Genomic DNA, 22,022 nt, shown 5'->3' with positions numbered 1-22,022 from the left:
CGTAAGTGACTCCAGCTCACGTCAGCCTGTTCACTCTTTACCCTGTCCTGTTCTCTCCTACATATTTTTCTTCAGTCTTTCCTCAGTTTGTCCTCCTCCATCATCTCGACTGACCTTTTTTAGATGCGGCAGCGTTTTGCTCATTTGGATTTAATATTAGGCTAGCCTGCTTCTCTTTCATCCAGAATCACTTGCATTAGCCCCTGAGAATAGTTTACAAGCTTTGGTTAGTCGTATGGTAAATTTCAGGATCACATGTGTCCCCATGATTACCGCCACCTGTGCTGGAGAGACCCCTATGGATGGGTGCATGGATGTATTCATATGGAATCCATAAATTTGATTAACTGAATGTTAATACACTTTTATTTGCCATATACAAAAGTACAAATACAGGTACCTATTTATTCCTTATTTTGTTTGAGATATTGTTTATAAGTAACAATAATATTTATATATTATATAATAATGTTTTGAACACTTTAGTGACTTTAGTATTCTATTAAGGATTTAATAAATATTACATTATTAACAAAATCCTGAAGAATACACTTTCTGTCAGGTCTTGCACGCATCACAGCCAGGATTGGCTGCTGTAGTAGTTGATGGGACTACATGCCGTTTCCCCCTTACAGTGATTGGTTGGTTATTAAATGCTGTGCAATTTTTCTTTTTAACAGAGCAGCACTGGACACAAAGGTGGAGGTGTGGGTGTGCAGACAGCTGGAACTGATCAACATCTCAGCAGGAAAACTCAAAGGTCTTCCTGCCAAGATATCCAGGTAACTGCTTGTTGGTGTACTTGGTGTACAGTTTGATATGTATGTGTACAGTATGTGTGTGTGTGTGTGTGTGTATATATATATATATATATATATATATATATATATATATATATATATATATATATATATATATATGAAAAACTGTTTCTGTGTAAAAGTAGAGGTGAATAAATTTTATTAAATGGCCCATCAGTTTATTCCCTGAATCCTTGAGTTACACTCAGCCCTTCCCTACATTTTCATTTGTTTTGTTTCAGTTCTGTTCATGTCATTAATTTCTGTTTGTAGATCACCCTCCAGTACCCCTATACCTTCACCTCATCTCCCACACATGGAGAGCCAATGTTGCTGATGCTCTGAGGTCATCCTGAAACCATTGGCTGCTGTGCTCCCTTCACCCACCAATCAAAAGAGACCTTTATATAGGCTTAACTTCAGAAAGTAACCTCCAGTCCAGTACCAGCCAGCGTTGTTTAAGTGCCTTATGTTTTCATTTTTGCTACATAACGTATGAATAAAGAAGTCAAGGTGCTAATTGAGGTTTACAGCATTTGTGGCTAGCAGCTCTCCACCACAAACACATTATAAAACAAGTACTGATAGTACAAGGGGTGGATCTGCTAAAGTATACTGAAAAACTCAGTGTCGATAACACATTTCTGTCTGTAAGATTTTCCTGATTAAACATAAAAAACAAGTTAGGAAAACGGGTTGTAAACCATTACATGACATAGTACAGTTTATTAAAGCAGTCATTTTTAATTCTGTGTGTATTCAAACTGTACAATTCAAAACAGTTCATTTCTCTGAAATATTTTTGGTTTGTAATAATTTCTAATGATGTCATTGCTTTACCTGCTGTTTCATTGATTCTTTTCTTCTGTACCTTTTATTTTGTCATCAATGTTCTGTTGTTCTTTGAAAGTACTTGACTGTAAATTCATGTTTTATTTTCCATCTTTTTTTGATATATATATATATATATATATATATATATCTGTATTTTTGTTGTTCTGCATGCTGTACTAACCCAGAGACACAGATAAAATACAAAGATGAGCAAATACGTTTTTCAACAGTTCAGTAGTTTAAAAGTAGTTTAAGGATTAAAGACGAATATTGTATCAAACTGACTGGTTTTGCCAATGAAAGAAAGTTTGCATTGCAAGGCATGACGTAAAGATGTACGTTTTGAGGATAACACTATATTTTAATGTAAATAAACGTCTTACAAAACAGATTTACTTGTACTCTGATCATTATCAGAGGGAGGGGTACAGAAAGGAAAATACACAATTTAAAATACAGCAGAACCTTGGAACTCTAAGGCCTTTTAACTCAACCAACTCGGACATCGAACGGAGGCTGTTGAATTTTTTTCTACTTGCACCTCGACCAAAATCTTGGAACTCGACCGTTTCTGCTAAAACTTGTGTGGGCCGAGATGTGTTCAACCCTAGCAATTCAGACCTTGAACAAGTCGGTCGAGAAAAATCTAACCGCAATTTGACCATAAACTCTGAACACAACAAAACAAATCAGATCTGCTAAAACCTGTACAGATCGAGATGCGTCTCTGATGGACTGAAACAAAGGCGAACGGACCTACTGGGATGCTGATGTCTATGAATCGCTCTCAGACTCACGGTACCTCTCGACCGAGGTCGACGTGTGAAAGCTGTGTTCCTGTGTTGGGTGTGAATTTTTTTTGTGCTTTTATCTACAGTACATTTAGTGATACAGTAACCATGGCCCCTAAGAAAGTGAGCAGTGATAGCAGCAAACCAGAGGAAAGTAGTGAGAGTAACTGAAGAACTTAAAAAGGAAATTATAGTGAGACTTGAAGGTGGTGCACATGTGTCATTTATTTCATGTTTATTGCTTTTGTATGTGTGCTTTTTCATGTGTAGTTTTATATTGATTATTTAGGTAGATAAGTTTAAATGGGCAATCATTTAGGGGCTTGGAATGAATTAAATTAATTTATAGTATTTCTTATGGGAAGATTCTACTTGGAACTCGACCAAATCACAACTCCACCAGCCTTCTGGAATGAATTAAGTTTGTGTTCCAAGGTACCACTGTATAACATTTGCACCTTTTTACTACTCATTTACACTGCTATTTGAAATTATTATTAGCAAAACAAAAGTAATTGCAAATGTTTTTTTGAGTTATGTACAGTAATTATGTTGTTTAATATGTATGCTAATGCCAATGTAGTTTTAATAGCTTAGTCACATTTTCCAGTGTGCAATATGTCAATTTGCCATTAGGGGGCACATTTTATTTTTCTTTGAATCATACTAGGACATTAATAGAAGCGTTTTTAAAAACCTATGAATATTTATGAAATGAATATTTAGGTATAGAAAATGGCCTGTGCTGTCAAATATCTTTTGTTGAAGAATGATGTGACCGGCAGTGGAGGAGATTCCCCCCCACTGGCTTCTGAAACTCATTTCTTTCATACATAATTTTTAATGAAAGACCGGGAGAGACCCTGAACGTTCAACACCAGGACGAGGTGGTCAGGTCAAAAGGAGGAAATCACCTGATCTTTCATATAAAATCAAGCAGTCACCGATACCCTGTGTGACTGGCACTAAATGCTGGAGAAACTTCCTCCTCCTCCTCCTCCTCCTCCTCCTCCTCCTCCTCCTCCTCCTCCTCCTTCATGGATTGCCTATAGATCAAATGGGCTGGGTACCTGTCCTTCAGGCACCTTTTGTGATTCAAACCAGCAGCCTTCAGGTTTCAAATCCACACTGCTTAAGCGTCCTGTTGCTAATCTCTTCTGCTTGCTTTAGGAAGTCCAGGAAATCACTTTATAACAAGTGCAAGTGACATGGTGCCCAACACCGGTTAGAAGGAGTCAAGCGATTCTATTAGTCATTACAGTGCTGCAGTGAGAAGGAGTTAAGCGATTCTATTAGTCATTACAGTGCTGCAGTGAGGAGTTACAGTAAGTGATTCTATTAGTCATTACAGTGCTGCAGTGAGAAGGAGTCAAGCGATTCTATTAGTCATTACAGTGCTGCAGTTCCAGTACCAGGCAGGTATTTTACTTTCTCATGTTGAATCTGACAAATTCCCAAACTAGACTATGGTAATCATCACCCTCAGCACTAAAGTTTTGTCTGTGGTTTAGCAGTAAACTAGAAGTAGGGGCCACTTTTGTATGTGATCACACCATTTTTTTTTCCATAATGGGTGTAACATAATAATTTAACTGTGGCCTTTACCTAAAAAAGGGGCTTTAAAATGGATGTTTAAGGAGGTGTATAGATTATTATTCATTCAATTCCATTTTTTCTCTCTCTTCCATTTAGGGTGATGGGAAGATGCTCGGCGTATCTAAACCGAACGAAGACCAGAACTGGTACAGTAACTGAGACCCGAAGTGCACTGACACATGCCGTATGTGTCGCATGTACAGTCCTGCTGTGGAACGAGTCGAGCCGCTTCTTTGTGCGGTTCCTGTTTTTGGGAAAAGATGACTTCCCAGCTACACTGAGCAAGACTTCCTGATGGGCAGAACTTCACTGTGGAAGCAGCACTTTTCTAGCTTTTCCGAAGTTCATTAGTGCTTAGCATGAGTTCATCATTGGAACAGACACAAATACTGTATAGTGGGAGGGGGCAAGTTAGTTCGGTAACTGGTTATTTAATGTCCTGTAAGGTCTGTCCCTCTTATTTCTTCAGATTACAGGCAGTCGGATTTGTAGTTAAGTCATAAAAGTTATAATACAGAGCAAAATAAGAATAAAAATACATCAATAATAAAAGTAAGTACATACGGTATTTTACCTGCAGCTGACAAGATCCTGAAGCCTTTTTTTGATGAATGTCACAAAGGAGGGAGTGCAGTTGGTGTTACAAACCATTGTATTTCAGTCTTTAATATAAAAGGCAGTCTGTTCATAATTTAAACATACCAGCTAAATAGCAGGAGGAAACGTGTCTTAAGCCAGTGTTTCTCAGACCAGTCCTCAGGTACTCGGGGTTACAGTATCCACTGTAGCCTAATTATATACTACATGATCATTGTAAATTAGTACATTTAGAAGTTACTCCTTATTTAGTCTTTTTTAAATTACATTTATGTGAGTATATGTATACTCACTTTATTGGGTACACCCAGGCAGTGAGACCCACTTTTTCCTTCAGAATCTCTTCAAGGACGGACAAGTTGTATGTTCAGAGAAGCCTTTCTGCAGACCATTACTGCACAGAGCTGTTACTCGTGCTCCTGTCACCTTCCACTGCTGACCTTGCACTTATTATCATAGCGTTTGCAGCCACAGAACTGCTGCTGAATAGGTGTTTATTACTTATTACTCCACTCTCTGAACTCTAGAAACTGTAGCGTGTGAAAATCATGGGAAGGTGCTGGTTTCTAAGATGCATTTCTGGCACGAGCAGCAACACCATAAGCAAAATTGCTAAGATCACACATTTTTGCCATTTTAATGCTCAGCCAAACAGTAACATCCCCCTAACCCTTGTTTGTCTGTAGTCAATTGCAGCCACTTGATTTGCTTGTTTGAATGAACAGAGTGTTTGCACTAACAAGCAGGTCTTTCTAATAGACAGGCCACTGAGTGTCTATTGTAATGGGTTTACAATGTCTATGCTGAGACTTTACAACAACAATGGAACAGCTCTTTAGTATTTAAACAGGGGTTAGAAGCAGTTTGAGTTAGAGCTACAAATAAATTCTTGTGTCTGAATTCCCTATAACACCCCCCCCCCCCCCCATCCCCACCCACCTGATCCAGGAGCAATGTGGGGGAGTGGAGCCAATGGCAGGCTGAGTTCAGAGGTCAGATCCGGAGTCTGCGGCACTGGCTGAAGGACATGGAGAGAAGGCTTCCCCCTGCGGACCCAATGCTGGTCAGTCAGCTGTTCTTCACTTCCATCATTAGACTTGCATTTCTCTGGCTGTTCTGTTGATGAAATATCTCTAGACCTTTTCTTCTGCTGACTGTAATGTGAAAATACACACTGGTAGGAAAACAAATATTTTTTTACGCCTTAAGGCGTGAAAAAGCCAGTAATAGAGCAGCTTCTGCATAATTGCTCCAGTCTCCGTTAATTCCGCAGAACCCATTTACTACTCTACTACTCTTTACTACTACTCTACTCCCTCACTGGTAAGCTGTACGACGGCTTGCTATTCCTCAAGTGCAGACATCAGGACGAGGAGAGTGGGGGCGATCGATCTTTTGACCAAATTCAAAGATGGCACAATTTCTGCCACCTTATTTCTGCTACTTCAGGGTCTCTGATCGCACAAAGACGACTGTAATTATGCCATCAGCAACTGATTAATTGGCTAATCAGCCATAGCATCTCATCTGGTTAATTTTGGACAGATTCGTATTGATGAAACGCTTTGTCAGTTGTTCCCATGACAACACAAAATGCATAAGCCTATGACTGTGTGAATCAACTCCAAGCCCTGTAATACATCTCATTGTAGGTCAGTAATTATGTGGGCCGAGATCCTTTGTATGTCACGAGAAAAAGCCAGAGGGACCCGTGACAATGGCAATGCAGCAGACCGTTCTCTTTTACATAAGCCATTGTCTCCGCTGCCCAGCGTGAATCATCCTGAGCCACCGGCTTTCTGGGCCCAAAGCGGCCCCTCCAGCAGCAGTGATCCCTGCCTCTGGATCTTACTGAGAGCGAGCGAGTGAGCGGCAGGAGGAGGGAGGAAGAGGCAGGAAGGGGGAGACAAAGGGACAGCAAGCCAGGCAGAGGGATGGACGGTTAGAGCAAAGGAGTGCTGGAGGCTTCTAGAAGGAAAGAAGAGGCCGGAGACAGTGAGAAGACGAAGAAGAGGAAGAGAAGAAATGTGTGTGAGGCACAAAGCAATGGGATAGATGGATAAAGGAGGAGAGTTGTGACAACAGTGGAAGTCACCACAGAGAGAGATAGAGAGAGAGAGAATAAAAGAAAGTGAGAGACTGCAGTGGGATATCATGGATGGAAATCCCCCCCCCACACACACACAGGCGGGGGGAGGCTCCTCTGGAATGGGGGGGCAGATTCTTTTGTGCGGCGGGCATGCAGGGAGCCTGGCGATCAGGGCGGCCTGCACACATGAGAGAGCACGCTGAAAGGGGGTTAAACCGCCATTGGAGGGCGGCGAATCACGGGCTGTAATATCGCTGAACGCCTGCTTCCTGTCTGCACTGCAGTCTGTCTCCGATGGAAAGGTCACGTCGGAGAAATGCAAGCGCCGCGTCACAGATGGAAGAACGTGTAGACATGTAAACTCTATGCTTTGGGGGGGGGGGGTTACTAGTCGTACAAAGGGAAGGACTAATTGAGTCTTGTATTTCAGCTCTTCTAAAGGACACCTGTGTCTCAATTAGGGTGACTTCCCAAGTCCCAGACCCGCCTCACAGGAGGAGCATGTAGCTTTACCTTATGGGTGGACAGATGGCTGGATTGTCAAACCTAAATCCTTATTCTTCTGTAGTTTGCTTAATTATAATGTGCCTTATACTGTTAAGTGAAGCGTGTTACACACTGGTGCTGGCCCTTTAAGTAGACCAACCCCACATGCAGAGGAGACACTGCTATCTCTATTTAATGATGTCACACGTTCAGATCTTGCAGGAACAGAGGATGTTTGTGTTTATGACCATTCACAAGGAGGACTTAAAATCTCTGCTTAATATCATGAACCTAGAAATAGAAAAATACATGTTTCTGATCATTTATAATCAGTTAATGATACACTGGTACTTGCTAAGCTAAATCGAGCTGAACTGTACTGAACTTTATTGTCATTCAGACTGTGCAACAAGGAGTGCACAGCTAAACAGAATTGCTGTTATCCAAGGTCGATTTATGAACAGACATAAGATAAGTACAGACTATACAACAGCAGATAAACGTAATGGAGAGATAGACAGACAAAGCTTATGTATAAAGTCTAATAAACAGACTGATGAAAATGAGTTTTCCACATTATAAAGAACATTACATTTCACCTTGTTACCTTGGTGAATGGCACGAAAGTGTTCAGTGACAAGAAACTTTAAAGTAATACACAGAAATAGCAGCATTTTAAGAGATATGAGTTCCTGATAAATGTGGTCAAAGAATATGTAGCTTAATTATCATGACTTGCTCTGCTATTTGAACTTTTTTTTCCGGAAAAGATTTACGTGTCGTTTATCCGCACTCTTGGTTGAATGCAGATGTCAAGGTCAGAGATGCATTGTGGCATTTGGGGGAAGTTTCACGAGCCTCCGTTCCCTCTCCCTCCCCCCCCCCCGCCCGCAGCAGCGTGTGTGAACCGCTCAGCCCTTTATCCTGCCGCAGCTTTGTCAGCCCTGCGTTGGACCAACGCCGCTTTGTCATGCTAATGCGGTCGGCCTGCCCAACGGCTGTCGGCGGTGGAGCGGTGTCTGCCTCACACGCCTACAATAGGGCTTTGACCCCCCCCCCCGCCCTCGACCTCCATGTCACCACTGTGGGTTATGCTGTGTCGCTACCTGTTAGCACTGAAATGCTTTTGACCGTTATCCACATGTCGGTATGTGGCTGGCGATGGGATGCAGTGTCACTGCACTGTCCCCCGAAATGGCCAGACTAGGACAGTGGCTGCTGGTTAGACAACACTGGCTTGGAGAGCTTCCCTCCTGTTGCCGTCATCTCAGAGTAAAAACTGCGTGATAAAAGGCCTTTCTCTCTCCTTTATGGCTCCACACCTCCTGTGTTCATGGTCACCCCTGGCTCCTTAATACCCATGCATACATAACCTGTATTGGGGCCATTTGGAGACCAGAAACAGGGTGAAAGGACAGAGCTTCCTTCTTTTCCCAAAGCTGCTTTAATGGCACCGTGCAAACATTGCATTTTTTTTCCCCCCCTCTCCCTCAATGACTCGTCTGGGAAGTGGGGAGCCCGCAAGGTCAGAGTTTGACAGCAGCCCTCAGAACGTCACTCGCTTCATGGTAACGGTCCTTAGTGGTTGCCATGGCATTAACGGTGTCCCACTTCCAAAACCATTCACCTCAACTGCCAATTTACGCCGAAGCCTCAACTTCAAATTTAGGGCACTTTCATTGATATCACTCACTGTATCCTCAGCCAGATTAGCATAACTAACACATCAAAGAGCGGTAATTATGAGGGCTGCTCGTCTGTTGGATGCTTTCTAAAGGGACTGTTGCCCCAACAGCTCCTGTGTGATTGGATGCAGCACAAACATAAATCCCCGGGAAAGAAAATCTGCCAATTAGCAGTGACTCGTCTCTCGCTCTTTGCTGTGTAGTGTGATTACCGTTGGAGCCAGATCAGGGGGGGTGCTTTGTGAGGCCCCTGCCCCCAAGCCTTCTCCCAGATAAAGCCCCCACTCAGTAAGCCACTATCTGGAAGCCTTGCTGCTGTTGCCTGGTGGTTTGAACTTGCTTGCGTGTCTTAGGCCTTTTGTTCAGGTGATGCACTTTCGTCAGGATGCGATGGCAGCATTCCTGACGGCTGCCAGCACCATTCTCCCATCAACCCCGTCACCTGCTGACCAGTCTGACCATCAGCTTTTCATTGCGTCTTGTCTTTACTGGAGCGAGTGCTGTAAAGTCCTCTGGAACAAAATGCTACTGAGTGTCCTGCGGATTGGCAGTGTCTGATGTAACTGCTTTGTTTATTCTTTGGTTATTGGATTTGTAGAAATAACAGCAGATGAGATAATATATCTCATTAGATACCGTAATAGATCTTAATAGATTCAAAAATGATCTCAATAGATTTTTTGACCAATACAATACAATGACCAATACATGACCAATACAATGTCACATTTTCCCAAAGTGGGAAAATGTGACATTAGGAGCCGAAAACCATTTTTCAGGGCTGTCTACAATTTGGGTGGGGGCACTGTGTTCCCTGTCTTTGATGAATGAGCACTTTCTGTGAACAAGCCAATCACATAAGTGTGTTTCATTGTCCTCTGCAATTCTAGCCTGAAGTACCTCAACCAACACACAAAAACCACCCCCCCCCCCACACACACACACCATCCCTATCCTGCCACGCCCCCCCCCACAGACACCACCCCTATCCTGCCACGCCCCCCCCACACACCACCCCTATCCTGCCACGCCCCCCCACAGACACCACCCCTATCCTGCCACGCCCCCCCCACACACACCACCCCTATCCTGCCACGCCCCCCCCACACACACCACCCCTATCCTGCCACGCCCCCCCCACACACACCACCCCTATCCTGCCACGCCCCCCCCACACACACCACCCCTATCCTGCCACGCCCCCCCCACACACACCACCTGTCACGCCCCCCCCCCACAGACACCACCCCTATCCTGCCACGCCCCCCCACACACACCACCCCTATCCTGTCACGCCCCCCCCACAGACACCACCCCTATCCTGCCACGCCCCCCCCACACACACCACCCCTATCCTGCCACGCCCCCCCCACACACACCACCCCTATCCACACACATGACCCCTACCCTGCTACGCCCCCCCCATCCCCCCCCCCCCCACAGACACACACACACACATGACCCCTACCCTGCTACGCCCCCCCCATCCCCCCCCCCCCCCACAGACACACACACACACATGACCCCTACCCTGCTACGCCCCCCCCCACAGACACACACACACACACACACACCACCCCAGTTCTAACCACTAAAAAGCTGCATGATATAAAATCTGGGGAACACACCAGCAAGGCTTCCAGATAGCAGCTTACCCAGTGGGGGCCCTCTATTCTTACTCACAAAAAAACACTACTCCCTGTGTGCCATTCCCCCTTTTTTATGGAGCGGTGTGGTCTGAAAAAATGCTAATTATCTTGAAATTCTGAGGACCCATTCGGGTTTCATTCGATTTTAGCAGACAGAGGATTGACGGGGGGTGGGGTTACGGCGTAATGGAGTAATCCACTTTCTGTGCTTTCAAGTCAACTAGCTCTCCAGGCTGTGATTTGATTTGTCCTCACTTGCAATCCATTCATCATGAGCTCCCTGTCGAAACACCTGAACCCAAACCTATTGCTCATACACCAGAAGCAGGCAGGTTCTCTGCTTTACGTTAAAGAGAAGCTTCAATGATGGGACAGTAAATTGATAGTATTGATGACATTGGAGCAGCACATGACAATCCCCCATCTTCAAAGCCTTAGTTTTCACCTCTAAATGTGTATTAGCCGTGTTCCGCTAACCCTTCCCCTTCACATAGACCTGCACCCTTTTCTGTACATAATTAACAAATCCCCTTATTACCCCCTTAGACGTGCAGTGATGTTCACCACTATCCCAGTACAAAAAGGCACCTGAGCTTCTTTACTTTGGTGGATTTCAGTGTCGGGGAGTAAGTAGTTACATTTAACGGCGGTATGTAATTTCCATAAAATATATGTCATTTTACAGTTACAGTTACTGAGAAAAATATGTAATTAAACTACAGCTATAAATCAAAATGTTGGTGATTACAAAGGGGTTACATCCCAATATATTCATTTTTGGTAAAAAACCTATATGTAGAATATAACATTCATTTTGATGCTTTGCCTCTTTTCGCTGTGCAGAAATGCCTTCTTCCGGCTTATTTCCCGACATCGCGGGTCAGCAAAGGCATTGGGACTTTTCTGCTTTATTTCCCGGTTTAAAAGAATTTGTTAGAAAAGTAATCATATGTAATAAGTTACATTACTTTGATGAAGCAATCAAAATAGATGCATTATTTATTACATTTTTCACAGGGTAACTAGTAATCAGTAACCTATTATATTTCAAAAGTAACCTTCCCAACACTGGTCGCTATCGATCTGAACATAATGAACTGAATGTTAAACTGTGGCTAAAAGCGGCTGTGATGAAAATGTTCAATGGTAATCAGAAATATTGGGGCACATTAGGACACTGGACCTGTAATTGGAGGGTCGCTGGTTCAAATTCCAGGGTTGGCTGAGAGATTTCGCTTTTGAGCCCTAGAGCAATGCCTTAAGCCCACTCGCTCCAGGGACGGTCTGATCCTGATTTCTGAATCGTATGTCACTTTGGTTAAAAGCATCTGTTAATAAATTAACTTCCCTCCTGTTGTAAATATAAAGAAAGCAAGCCGGTGAATCCAAAGTGTGAACTGCACTCTGCCATAAATCACCGTGCTTCTAGTTCAAGGCTATGCACATGGATGATGTTTATGGGACGTTTTCGTGTTGGTTTGGTGCCGCTGGTTCTGCTGTTTATCAGCAAAAGGGAGGTGCTGCCTAATGAACACACAGACGTGCACTTGCAGCGCAATTCAAAGGCTAATCCGAATCTGTTTCTTTGGCAAACTAGACGATTCTTGGTTTATGGATTCCCATTTTGCTGGGGCTGATTTATGGTTCCTGCTATGAATGTCAATTAGCCAAAGCCGGCTTGAGTCTGACCATCATCTGCTTGCCTGCGGTTGGGGGGCGAGGTGGGGATTAGGAGGTGGGAGACGGTAAAGGCAGCGCTTCTTACCACTGTGGGGATCGAGCAGCATTTCTCATTTGAGCAGAGCATCCTCTGGCTCAGCCTATCCATGAATTCCTCTTCCTTTCTTAGCCTCAACTTTTTAGCTAATATAAGAGGGTTCCATTACTTTTTATTATTTTTTTTAAAATGTGGGGTAAGATCTTGTTATAAAGAACAGTTAGCACCATGGCTAAGGATCAAATTATTGAGTGCTTGGCTGTTCTACCTCTGAACAAAGTCCTTAAACTGCAGTAAAATACTCTACTCCATTCCTAGACATGTTACGAACGGTCTACATAGTTTTGAATTATGGCACGTTAGTATCACCAAGTAAATTTGGGGTCTGTTAATTAACTGAACTGCTGTGTGCTGGATGCTTGAAGCTTGTATTAAAGCTTGGCTTGGAGTCGAAACATCATTTCTGACAGACACGATTGCCCTCCCCCGGTGCACCCCAGCAGGGGGTTAAAGAGCTTGACCTCAGGGGTAACTCCATTGAAATAATTTTCCCAAGAATCCCAAGTCGACAGGCATTCAGGCATTTTGTTCACCTCTCTTTCCTTCCCTTCTTTATTTCCTCCGCGTGGTGGAGTGATTTAAGCACCGCAAGCAGGTCAAAAGGCATGCAAGTCCTTTCTGCGGTACCACTCGTAGGAGCAGAACCCCTTGAAGAAGCTGATTAATTGTCATGAACTCTGGAAAACTCTCTCCTCTCCCCCCCTCATTGCTTGACCGCCTCGTTCCGGCTGCCGGCCCATTGGATGTGAATGATGTAATTCCCCATGAAGGGCCGTTCACGAATCCCCCCCGAGGGGGTCTGAGTTTTTAGCGGGCATACTCTGGTGCCCAAGCCTTCTCCCAGGGTCAGATCATTTACCAGCTCCCAAACACACCCCCAACCAGGATTTATTTATTTGCAAAATATAATCAATATAATCATACACATATGTAGAACATCAGGGTTCCCCAATTACTGTCCTAGAGGGCCAGAACCCTCAGTTTGCAGATTTCCCAGCTCTAACCCATCTTAGTCAGGTAATTACCAGGTTTAGTAGGACCGGAACTGGGGAACCCGCCAGGATATGGTGATCGACTTTGATGGTAAACCACTGCACACTCATGTACTGCCTTTCCAGCAGATTCCTGAATGCTAACCCGTGTGACTCTCTACATAGGTTCACCACAGATGAGATGATGGTGCCACGTCAGTGTCATGTTTCAGTCTGAATTTTGAGCATCTTGAAGGATAAAGCCTGTTGAGATAATTCCAACAATTCCAAGCCCATGATATAGATGAAAGCTCCTGCCCCCACTCGCTTCTAACTCGGTTTGACGTGGTGTGGGACTGGGACCAGGATGGAAATTGGGATTGATATTCCATTATCCGCCCCTGGAGATCCCGTTTTGTCTCTTAGCGAATCTATATGGCTTGGATGGAATTGGAGGTTGAGGTGCTAGAGACCTGGGTTGGAGTGAAAGTGGGGATGGGGCTTTGGTTGGCCATGGGACGGAGCTGTAATCAGTGACAGAGCCATCGGTCCCCAGGCAAGGCTGAGCATTATGAACGGGTCAATTTTTACGATTTTTTAATCTTTTCATCTCTCCATAATGATGCTTGCATGACTGAGGGTGGTATTGAAGGAACTGCCTTCCTTCCCCGATGAGGGTGGCTGACAGACAATCATCTGGGCAGGTCCCTCCTGAGCTGGCATCTCTACCATGCTCTGGAGATCTGTGCTGCACCTTAGACCGTCATTATGCCACCAGATCATTTTATTATCAGGCCTGACAACAAATGAATTAACATTGTTTGCATGAAGACTGTCAGCAAACACAGTTTTGTCTACAGATGATTTTGTCTAGGAGGTTGATTTTGGTTTAAAGGTTGCATCCTTAATAATCACCGTTACAGTAGTGAGATTATAATAACTTCTTAGGTTATAGGATGCTGTTACAGCCTGTGGCATTTAATACCTCCCTTTTTACTTTTTACTTTGCAAATTAACTGTTAGCTGTCTTGTTTTTGTTTAATGAGGGACAGAACTTGAACTCTGATGAATTAAAAGGTTCACACGCATTCTATTTGTTCGGCATTTACTTTTGTTTATTCACTACCACTGACTGTTTGCCGGTCAGGGTTTGGTAGGCTGGGCCATGCTGAAAACCTCAAAGGAGGTGTTTTTCATTAATTAGGGCTTCTTCGGAGCCTCCGCCCCCTCGGCCGGGGGGTGGGCTTTTCTAGGAGGAGAGGGGCTTCTACTATTGTGACTCGCACGGTTTGCCTCTGTGTCCATCACGTGATAAAGGTGGAGAGCAAGGGGCTGAAGGCAGCTGTCACTTAACATCTGAATGGGGTGGGGGAAAAGGGGGGGGTCCTCTTTTTTTCACTGAGAGGAGAGCAGCATGGAGCTTTCAGTCCCCAAAGAATACCCGGGGGAGGGGCCAGCGGAGGGAGGGAATGAGGGAGGGGACATATCTAACAGTCTAGCAAGAAAGCAGAAGTGGCACAGAGTTTGCTGGCAGAGATGGGGCAGGGTGGGGGGCGCTGGGACTCTCGGACACCAAAGCGCTCCTGTTTTGCGGGAGAGTGAGGCAGAGACCATGCAGCCGCGGCCGAACATCATCCAGAGGTACACATCAGGAATCTGACGGGAGAGATTCTTCTGCCTGGGGAGAACAATACAAGAACGGAGAGGAGGAGTGGTTCTGGGGTCGGGAGGTGCTCTCGCTGGGGTGGGGGGGGGGGGGGGGAGGTGTGGGTGCAGAGGAAAGTTGAACATTGTTTGGCTGGAACTCTGGGCAACAGAACAGCATGGCCTACGGTTGGAAATTGGAGCGCAGAGACAGGATGGTCCATGCAGGCGTGGATCTCTCACTGTGAACTCGTCAGCACAGACATATGCATTACTTGTGTGCCTTTTGTGCTCCAGAGTGCCGGTGAGTACATAGAACTTTCCCACATGTTATGGGTAGCCTTGCACGTACATAGAACTTTCCCACATGTTAAGGGTAGCCTTGCACAGTCACACACGGGTACAGCTGGGCCCAGAAAGCTTTCTCTGGCTTCTTTGAGATAGCTCACCTCAGACCAGCAGCTTTGAATACTTGGCTGTCTCCTATCATAAGCACATCTACAGCTGATGGTTCAGAATGCCAAATTTGTGCGACGTTTACTATCTAATCTGTCAGGGTAGGTGTTCTGATAATTACTAACAACAACAGCAAGATCAACATTGTTATTAGCAGCAGTACTGTCATCATCATCAAGAATCATAATAACAATAATAATTGGATTTGAATGTACCATTGCATTGAAGATACTGTTTTGGTTTGGGTCAAAATAATAACCTAAAGACTAATTTGTATCCTTATAAAAAGTACCTAGAATGAGCATGAAAATAGCTGTACCGTCACTGTGTGCTGTGCAAGCATTCAGCCTCCTGAACCCAGTGTTATTCAGAAACCTCAGTCACTATTGAATGTGTTCAGTTCTGTTGGATTCTATCAGATAAAGGAGCAGTTCAATGCAGAGCTATCATATTATACCAAACAAAAGGCCCTTTCACGGAGGTAAACTCTATATGGAATAAGTTCTACTTTCACTGATCTCGCTCTTGACCTTAGAGCTATTTCAAGACTTGTTGACTGTAATAACTGCAACAATTTGACCATAAAAATGCATCACACCTCCACTTAAACAAGCAACGTAGCCCGATATTGTGTGAAAGGAGTGACTGTTCAGAGGATGGACGGCTGGTCTCAAGAGTCAGCATGTGAGCTAATCTGAAAGGGCGGAGATTACATTGTCGCACGGCCAGAGAAATGGAAAGGTAAGCATAATGGACGGAGGGTTATGATCGGTAAATGCACGGGGTCATTGTGGTTAAGGCCATTACTGCATTTTTGGTTTGAGACTCAGGTTATTTGGGCACAGTAAACGTGGTAAGAGAGCAGCAGTGACTGTGGTGTATGGGTGAGGAAGATACAGGTGAGAAGGGCAGGGGGAACTGTGGTCAGACTGGCAAGGGTGAGGTATCTATCCAGTAGGGTGAGACGGTAATCTGGCTGCAGACAGCTTGACATAGGAACTTATTGGCCAATGAATTAATCTCAACTGTCTGTGACTGACCTCGAATTAGTCAGCAGGCAGAGAGGAAATGATGCGTTGTTCTGGGGATGGATGGGGGGGGGTTTATATGTATTAGTACTATATGGGGCTCTGTTGCATGTCAGTTTGTATGTCCCCCCCCCCCAAATTCCCACCGCCACTTCAGAGCATCGAATCAATGATCCGGGTCACAGCACCACTGTAGGCACTGTGTGTGAGGAAGTGATTTGTGTTACTGAGTTACTGTGCCAATGAAACTGAGCAACCAACCAACCCCAGCGATGTCCCGTGTCCTCCTCATGGTGGCCGGCCCTGCCTAGGGTGACTTTAATGGACTATCTGCATCTAGCCTGTTTCATTCAGAGTTTTCTAAACATTTTTCATGACTTTGATTTTTTGATTGACATTTATCTTGCTGCATGGTCTTCATTTATGTGATGCATTTATCTAGCTAGAGAGATGAGTTACATTTCCATATGCGCGCTCTCAGAGATATGAATCCACACACTGCTCTATTTGTTGTGCTACAGGAGCACCTAGTTTTGAGTCTGAACTTCAATGAGAAAATAATCTGCGAAAATATTAGAATTACATTATAAGTCATGTGTGTGGATGTTGGTGTGTCAACTGTGACAAAATGACATCCTGCCTGGGGAGTCCCTGGTCTTGTGTCCCATGCTCCCTACAATAGGATCACTGCAAGCTTGTACTGGATAAGGTGGAAGATGGATTTATTCATTTGTTGTACTAGGGGCCATTTTGTGAAGTTTGGGGTACCCCAGGGCTTGAGGTATGATGTCGTCAATCCATGGCCAATACAATATGGTTGTCCTTCCCGTGACAAGATCACTTCATGAGATGATTCAGTCAGCTGGGCAAGTGAAGAAGTGTTTCGTTTTTGGTAGCCGGTGGTCATCCTGCCTTTTCCATCACCATTACCATTACAATGTTCATCTCAGATACAGATGTACAGTGCCGGCCAAAGGACTGAACACACCATGCTGCCTACAAAGGAGAGTGATAGGGTCGTATCACATGACCTGGTCACCTGACTTAAACATGGTTTTAGGAGTTTGACCAGAGAGTGAAGGAAAAGCGGCCAATGAGAGCTCAGCATATATGTGGGAGCTCCTTCAGGACGGCTGGAAAAGCATCCCAGGAGGCCACCTCATGGAACCGGGATAGAGGGGACAGTGGGGGCAGCCAGTCCCTGGGGCGATTGGGGTTAAGGGCCTTGATCAAGGGCCCAATGGTGGGATCACTCTGTCGGCCACGGGATTGGAACCAGCAACCTTCTGAGTCCACTTTCTTTATATTTACTCAAAAATGTAGAACATAGTACTATTAAACCATTCTATGTCCAAACTTTTGACTGGTACTGTATTTGAGGCTATCTGCCCTCCACAGCCACCAACTCTTCTTCTTCTGAATAAGTATTTACAAACAAAGATGTTTCACCCCAGACCTCGTCAGTTTCCATATGGTGCTAACATGACAATTGTCCAGAATTTGATATCAACTTTAAGCCTAATCTTACTACCAAACCTAATATCTGGGCCGTCACAACTCACCCAAAGTCTGGAAGGCAAACTTGCTGCTTTAAGCACAGCCACAGGTCAGAATCCGCTTCATATATCAAGTGCTTTGCGTGTTAAAAGGGTATTCAAAGGATTTTATGGATGTACATGTTGTCCATAAGCAAGCATAATCGTGGCATTATCTGGATCCACAGGAAATGAGTAATGGCAGATAAGAGCATGGGGTCCCTCACACTTACCTTGGAAATAGCCATTAATTTAATGACAAGAACACCACATTTGATTAAGCCAAACCCCGGGTAATTACAATATTGAAAGTGTGATACTTTCCATAAGGTGCAGAAGGGCAAGAATGTGGATGCAGTTTTAGTAGCTGTGTTTATTTATGTTAATGTTATGCACACTGCATGATAGAATGAGGAAACAAAAATTCTCTGAAATTCAAATATATGTGCCCTACTTATCTGTGGGGAAACGTGATTCTTAGCAGCTGGTCTGAATAGCCAGACCTGCAGATAACCTGTGTCGTGTTCCACGTCAGTCTGTCACGTTTGTGGTGTGAGCGAATGGTTTTCAAAGTCATTGACAATGGAGAGATACTAAAGAAAGTCTGAGCCCTTTAAAATGATGGTTGTGAAGGTCGTACATTGTGTAGAGACGTATTCATGGTCTAGGGGTTGCAGCCATAAATTCTCGTAAATGAGCATATAAACTCAAGCCTGTGGAACTTCAAGTCAAAGAAAATCAGGCACCGTCGCTCATCTTCCGAACATGCAATGAGATTAGTGTTAAAATGAGATGAATACGATATAATTACTAATAATAACTTGCATTCTGTGAACCCGTGTTCACCCAAGGGTGAAAGCACATCCACGTGACATCTACCTCAGACATGCTACTGCATCTTGAGAGGCGACTTTCCCAAATTAGACCTGCATTGACGGATGGTGACCCGCACTGACCTCTGCTGGTTGAGTGGCAGCCAGGAACAGTGCTTTTTGACCTCTTACCCCAACACGGGCCCCTTTTAACACACAATGGGATAGGCAGCTGACCCCTCATTGGCAAAAAACAGACCATTTCACTTGGGGAACTTCAAAAACTCAGCTAAATATCCAAGGCATCTAGGCTGCGGATCTTTATTCCAGTGGCCGAAAGCTCCGAAGCACGAGCGGTATGTTCGAAGACAGCGATCATTCCGGGCAGAAGCGTTTCAGTGCTGTTTGCTCGCACACGCCGCAGTCCTGCGGAAGAGCCGCAGCTTGGCGCAGACAATGTGGCCCCAGCGATGCTGCTACATGGTAGGGCGGCCAGGGCTTCTCTTTGTGATGGCCCCCGCTTTCGGAAATGAAGCTGCGTCTTATGCCTGTCATATTCGATCAGGCGCTAAATGGCGTCCTGGCACCGGCTGGGGACCAGCGCTGGCCCGGAACAGAGGCCTCGGCTGCCAGGAGGAGCAGTGGGTATCCCGGATGATTCCTCCCCTCCCTCTGCACAGACAAGCCTGTCAATGCGATTCTTTCGCCGGGAGACAGTCGACGGCCACGCAGGTCCTGGAGCTCCAGCACCGAGAACGGTGAAGGCCTGCGCTGAGCTTTTTGTCTTCACCCCCCTTGGATATAACCAAATCTAACTAGATCCAACCAGATCCAGCTGGTGCCTGTTGCTTTCTGAGGTCTTTTTTCATCACCGGGAAAAGAGATCAGTCCATTTGAGACTTTTTTAAAAACACACTTACAGTTCACTTGCTGGTAAAACAAGTTCCCCTCAGACTGATCATATGAGTTTTTAGGGACCATAGTGAAATATTATCAGTGTTTCCTGGATGCACATGGGAATGTGCACATTTATTTGAAGCTTTGGGAGACTTTGGGAAAATGCATTACTAATGTTATGCATGGTGTATGAATAATTTTGTTTTTTGTTGTCTTTTATTGACGTATTATTGGCATTTTATTAACATTAGTGCGTCAATAAATGAAATGAATATCAAATGTATGTATGACGGACTTGTCTCACGTGGTTCAAAGTGAGAGTGTGACGGGGGTGGGGGGGGGGGTCGGCGGGTGGATGACCTGATGGGTTTTGGGTTTATAAACAGCGCCCTTGTCTTGTTTTTAGGCAGTAAACAGGCCCCTTGCATGCATGACCCAGGCCTCGTCCCACTCAGCGTACCTCACTAGCTCAGTAGAGACATGGGAAACCTCATCAGCCGGCCCAGCTGTCTGGGTCAGAAGTCCAAGCAGGTCAAATCTGAGGAGCTAGACCAACCAAAGCACAGGAAGGAGCATCTGCCCAAGAAGGAGCCCCAAGAGGCAAACACGCCAGCCACACAGAGCCCAATCTTAGAAAGGCCACAGAGCACCTCTTTGCCCTTTACCCGGCCAGACACCCCTTCCCCGGCCAAAACACCTCTCAACGGGACCCTGACTAAGGGGAGTGGCACTGGGCTCAGAAGGGCCCCCCAAGGACAGCAGGTGAAGGGGATTGAGGAGACGCCACTGGTTTTCCAGAGAAGGAACTCTGGAAGTCCCTGGCCATGGAGAACACTCTCTTCCCGGGAGGTGACGGAGGTAACGGAGGTGACGGAGACCATCGTGACTGAGATTGTGGAGGTGACCGAGTTTCCATCCGGGGACAAAGGGGGCGACCCGGTGGTGACCAGGACTGTACGCGTCCTTACCGGAGCGGCCGAGGAACTCACTGAGGTCAATACGCCACCAGCATCCAAACCTTGTAGATGCACTAGAGATGTGTAGCCCAGCAGGAAGAAAAAGTCCAAACTGAGCAACTGTCATTTCTGTCGCCTGTAAGGCCAAATGTATTCTTACCGAGAGGCTTAAATAGTTTCACAATGCTCACATTGTTTGTCTTACAGCTACGAAGCGACGGACACTCCAGCTCAGACCAGGAATCTAGTGTAGACAGATGGACCTCTCTTAACAAGAAGGTCAGACCGTGACTTCTAATACTTATGGTCCATTTACCACTAAAATAAACACCTGCTCCAAAACATTGTTGTCACTAAACAATATTTACCCAAAAAAAAGCTGATTATGGTATAAGGACTGAATGTACTTTTCTGTCTCTGGCTACAGAGTTTGCGGGCTTTGGCTGCCAAAGATGCCTTCGAGGACTCAGAGACCTTCCATCGGGCCCTGGAGGCCCTGCTTACATGGGTGTCTGAGATAGAGGAGCTGATAGCCAATCAGAAGCCGCCTTCGTCAGAGGTCAAGGTGCTGAAGGCACAGCTTCAGGAACAGAAGGTATTTCCCAAGGAAGCAGAAGGATAAAAAATATGCTTATTTTTACACACATTTCGCATTACAGATTGTGTCAGATTGTGCTTTCATATTGGAACTGGTAAAAGAAGGTACACAAGTCTTGTCCTCAAAATGTCAGTCTTTTTTCCTTCAGAGGTGTAATTATTGTCATTCTGGGCTCCCTAGGTGAGTTGAAACCTGCCTTCAGAACTACAATAAAGCCATAAAGCCAATGTTTTTCACATAGCAATACAACAAATTGTGATGTGATGATTATACTAATGGCTGAAAATGGCTCCCAGTTGGGGTTTAACTCATGGGTAATAAAGTGCTGTATATTTTCAAGTTCTGTGTAGCCAAAAATATTTTTGGTGTACTGTTGTTGTTATTGTACTCAGTTACTAAAATAATTGCATTGATTTTAATCCAAGCACAGCAGACTTCATTCAAAAATATCTCCTGAAAAAAAAAAAAAAATCAGAATATTGCAAATATTAAAGTTATACATGACGTACATGAGGTATACACTATTTTTAATACTTATTGATGCTGAAGGCAGCAAAGTTCACGTTAAAAACTTTTATAGACTTGGATTCCGGTGAGCTACATCAGCTGGTCTTGATGGACAAATGTTGGCAAAAGCACAAGGTGGAGTTTCTAGGGTAAAACCAAGCAGGATTCTGTTTCTTATCATGTATTGTAATAGTGCACCAGTGCTCACATTGCCGTGGGAAAATCCCAAAATCCCTTTCACAGATGTAAAAGCCAAGGTTATTCCTTGATGGGATGCAACCAAAACCGTAGGGTTAAGCTGAGGTTGCCTCATT

At 44.7% G+C, this 22,022-nt stretch overlaps 1 protein-coding gene and 1 long non-coding RNA gene across 4 annotated transcripts in view; both read left to right on the top strand.

Annotated features, from left to right (window-relative positions):
- The first annotated feature begins 7 nt into the window (after window positions 1-7).
- LOC111845735 (uncharacterized) lies at window positions 8-1,150 on the top strand. The gene is made up of 3 exons (XR_002838706.2): window positions 8-396; window positions 681-782; window positions 1,074-1,150. It is a non-coding gene; the product is annotated as an uncharacterized lncRNA (long non-coding RNA).
- A 2,948-nt stretch (window positions 1,151-4,098) lies between these two features.
- Window positions 4,099-22,022, top strand: part of macf1b (microtubule actin crosslinking factor 1b) — a 41,580-nt gene continuing 23,656 nt past the window's right edge. Inside the window, exons 1-4 of one of the 3 annotated variants that reach the window (XM_072716916.1) lie at window positions 4,099-4,167; window positions 5,567-5,681; window positions 20,811-20,882; window positions 21,031-21,198. In XM_072716916.1, coding sequence (XP_072573017.1) covers window positions 4,130-4,167; window positions 5,567-5,681; window positions 20,811-20,882; window positions 21,031-21,198 — 393 coding nt within the window. In that variant the 5' untranslated portion in view covers window positions 4,099-4,129. Of the gene's footprint in view, window positions 4,168-5,566; window positions 5,682-15,046; window positions 15,224-20,053; window positions 20,641-20,810; window positions 20,883-21,030; window positions 21,199-22,022 lie in introns of those variants that run through there. The other 2 variants (XM_023815345.2, XM_023815337.2) reach the window with 2 other exon arrangements.

Source organism: Paramormyrops kingsleyae, chromosome 9, assembly GCF_048594095.1.
Source record: "Paramormyrops kingsleyae isolate MSU_618 chromosome 9, PKINGS_0.4, whole genome shotgun sequence".
NCBI classification, from domain to species: Eukaryota; Metazoa; Chordata; class Actinopteri; order Osteoglossiformes; family Mormyridae; genus Paramormyrops; species Paramormyrops kingsleyae.
This window is presented reverse-complemented; position numbering and strand designations above follow the sequence as displayed.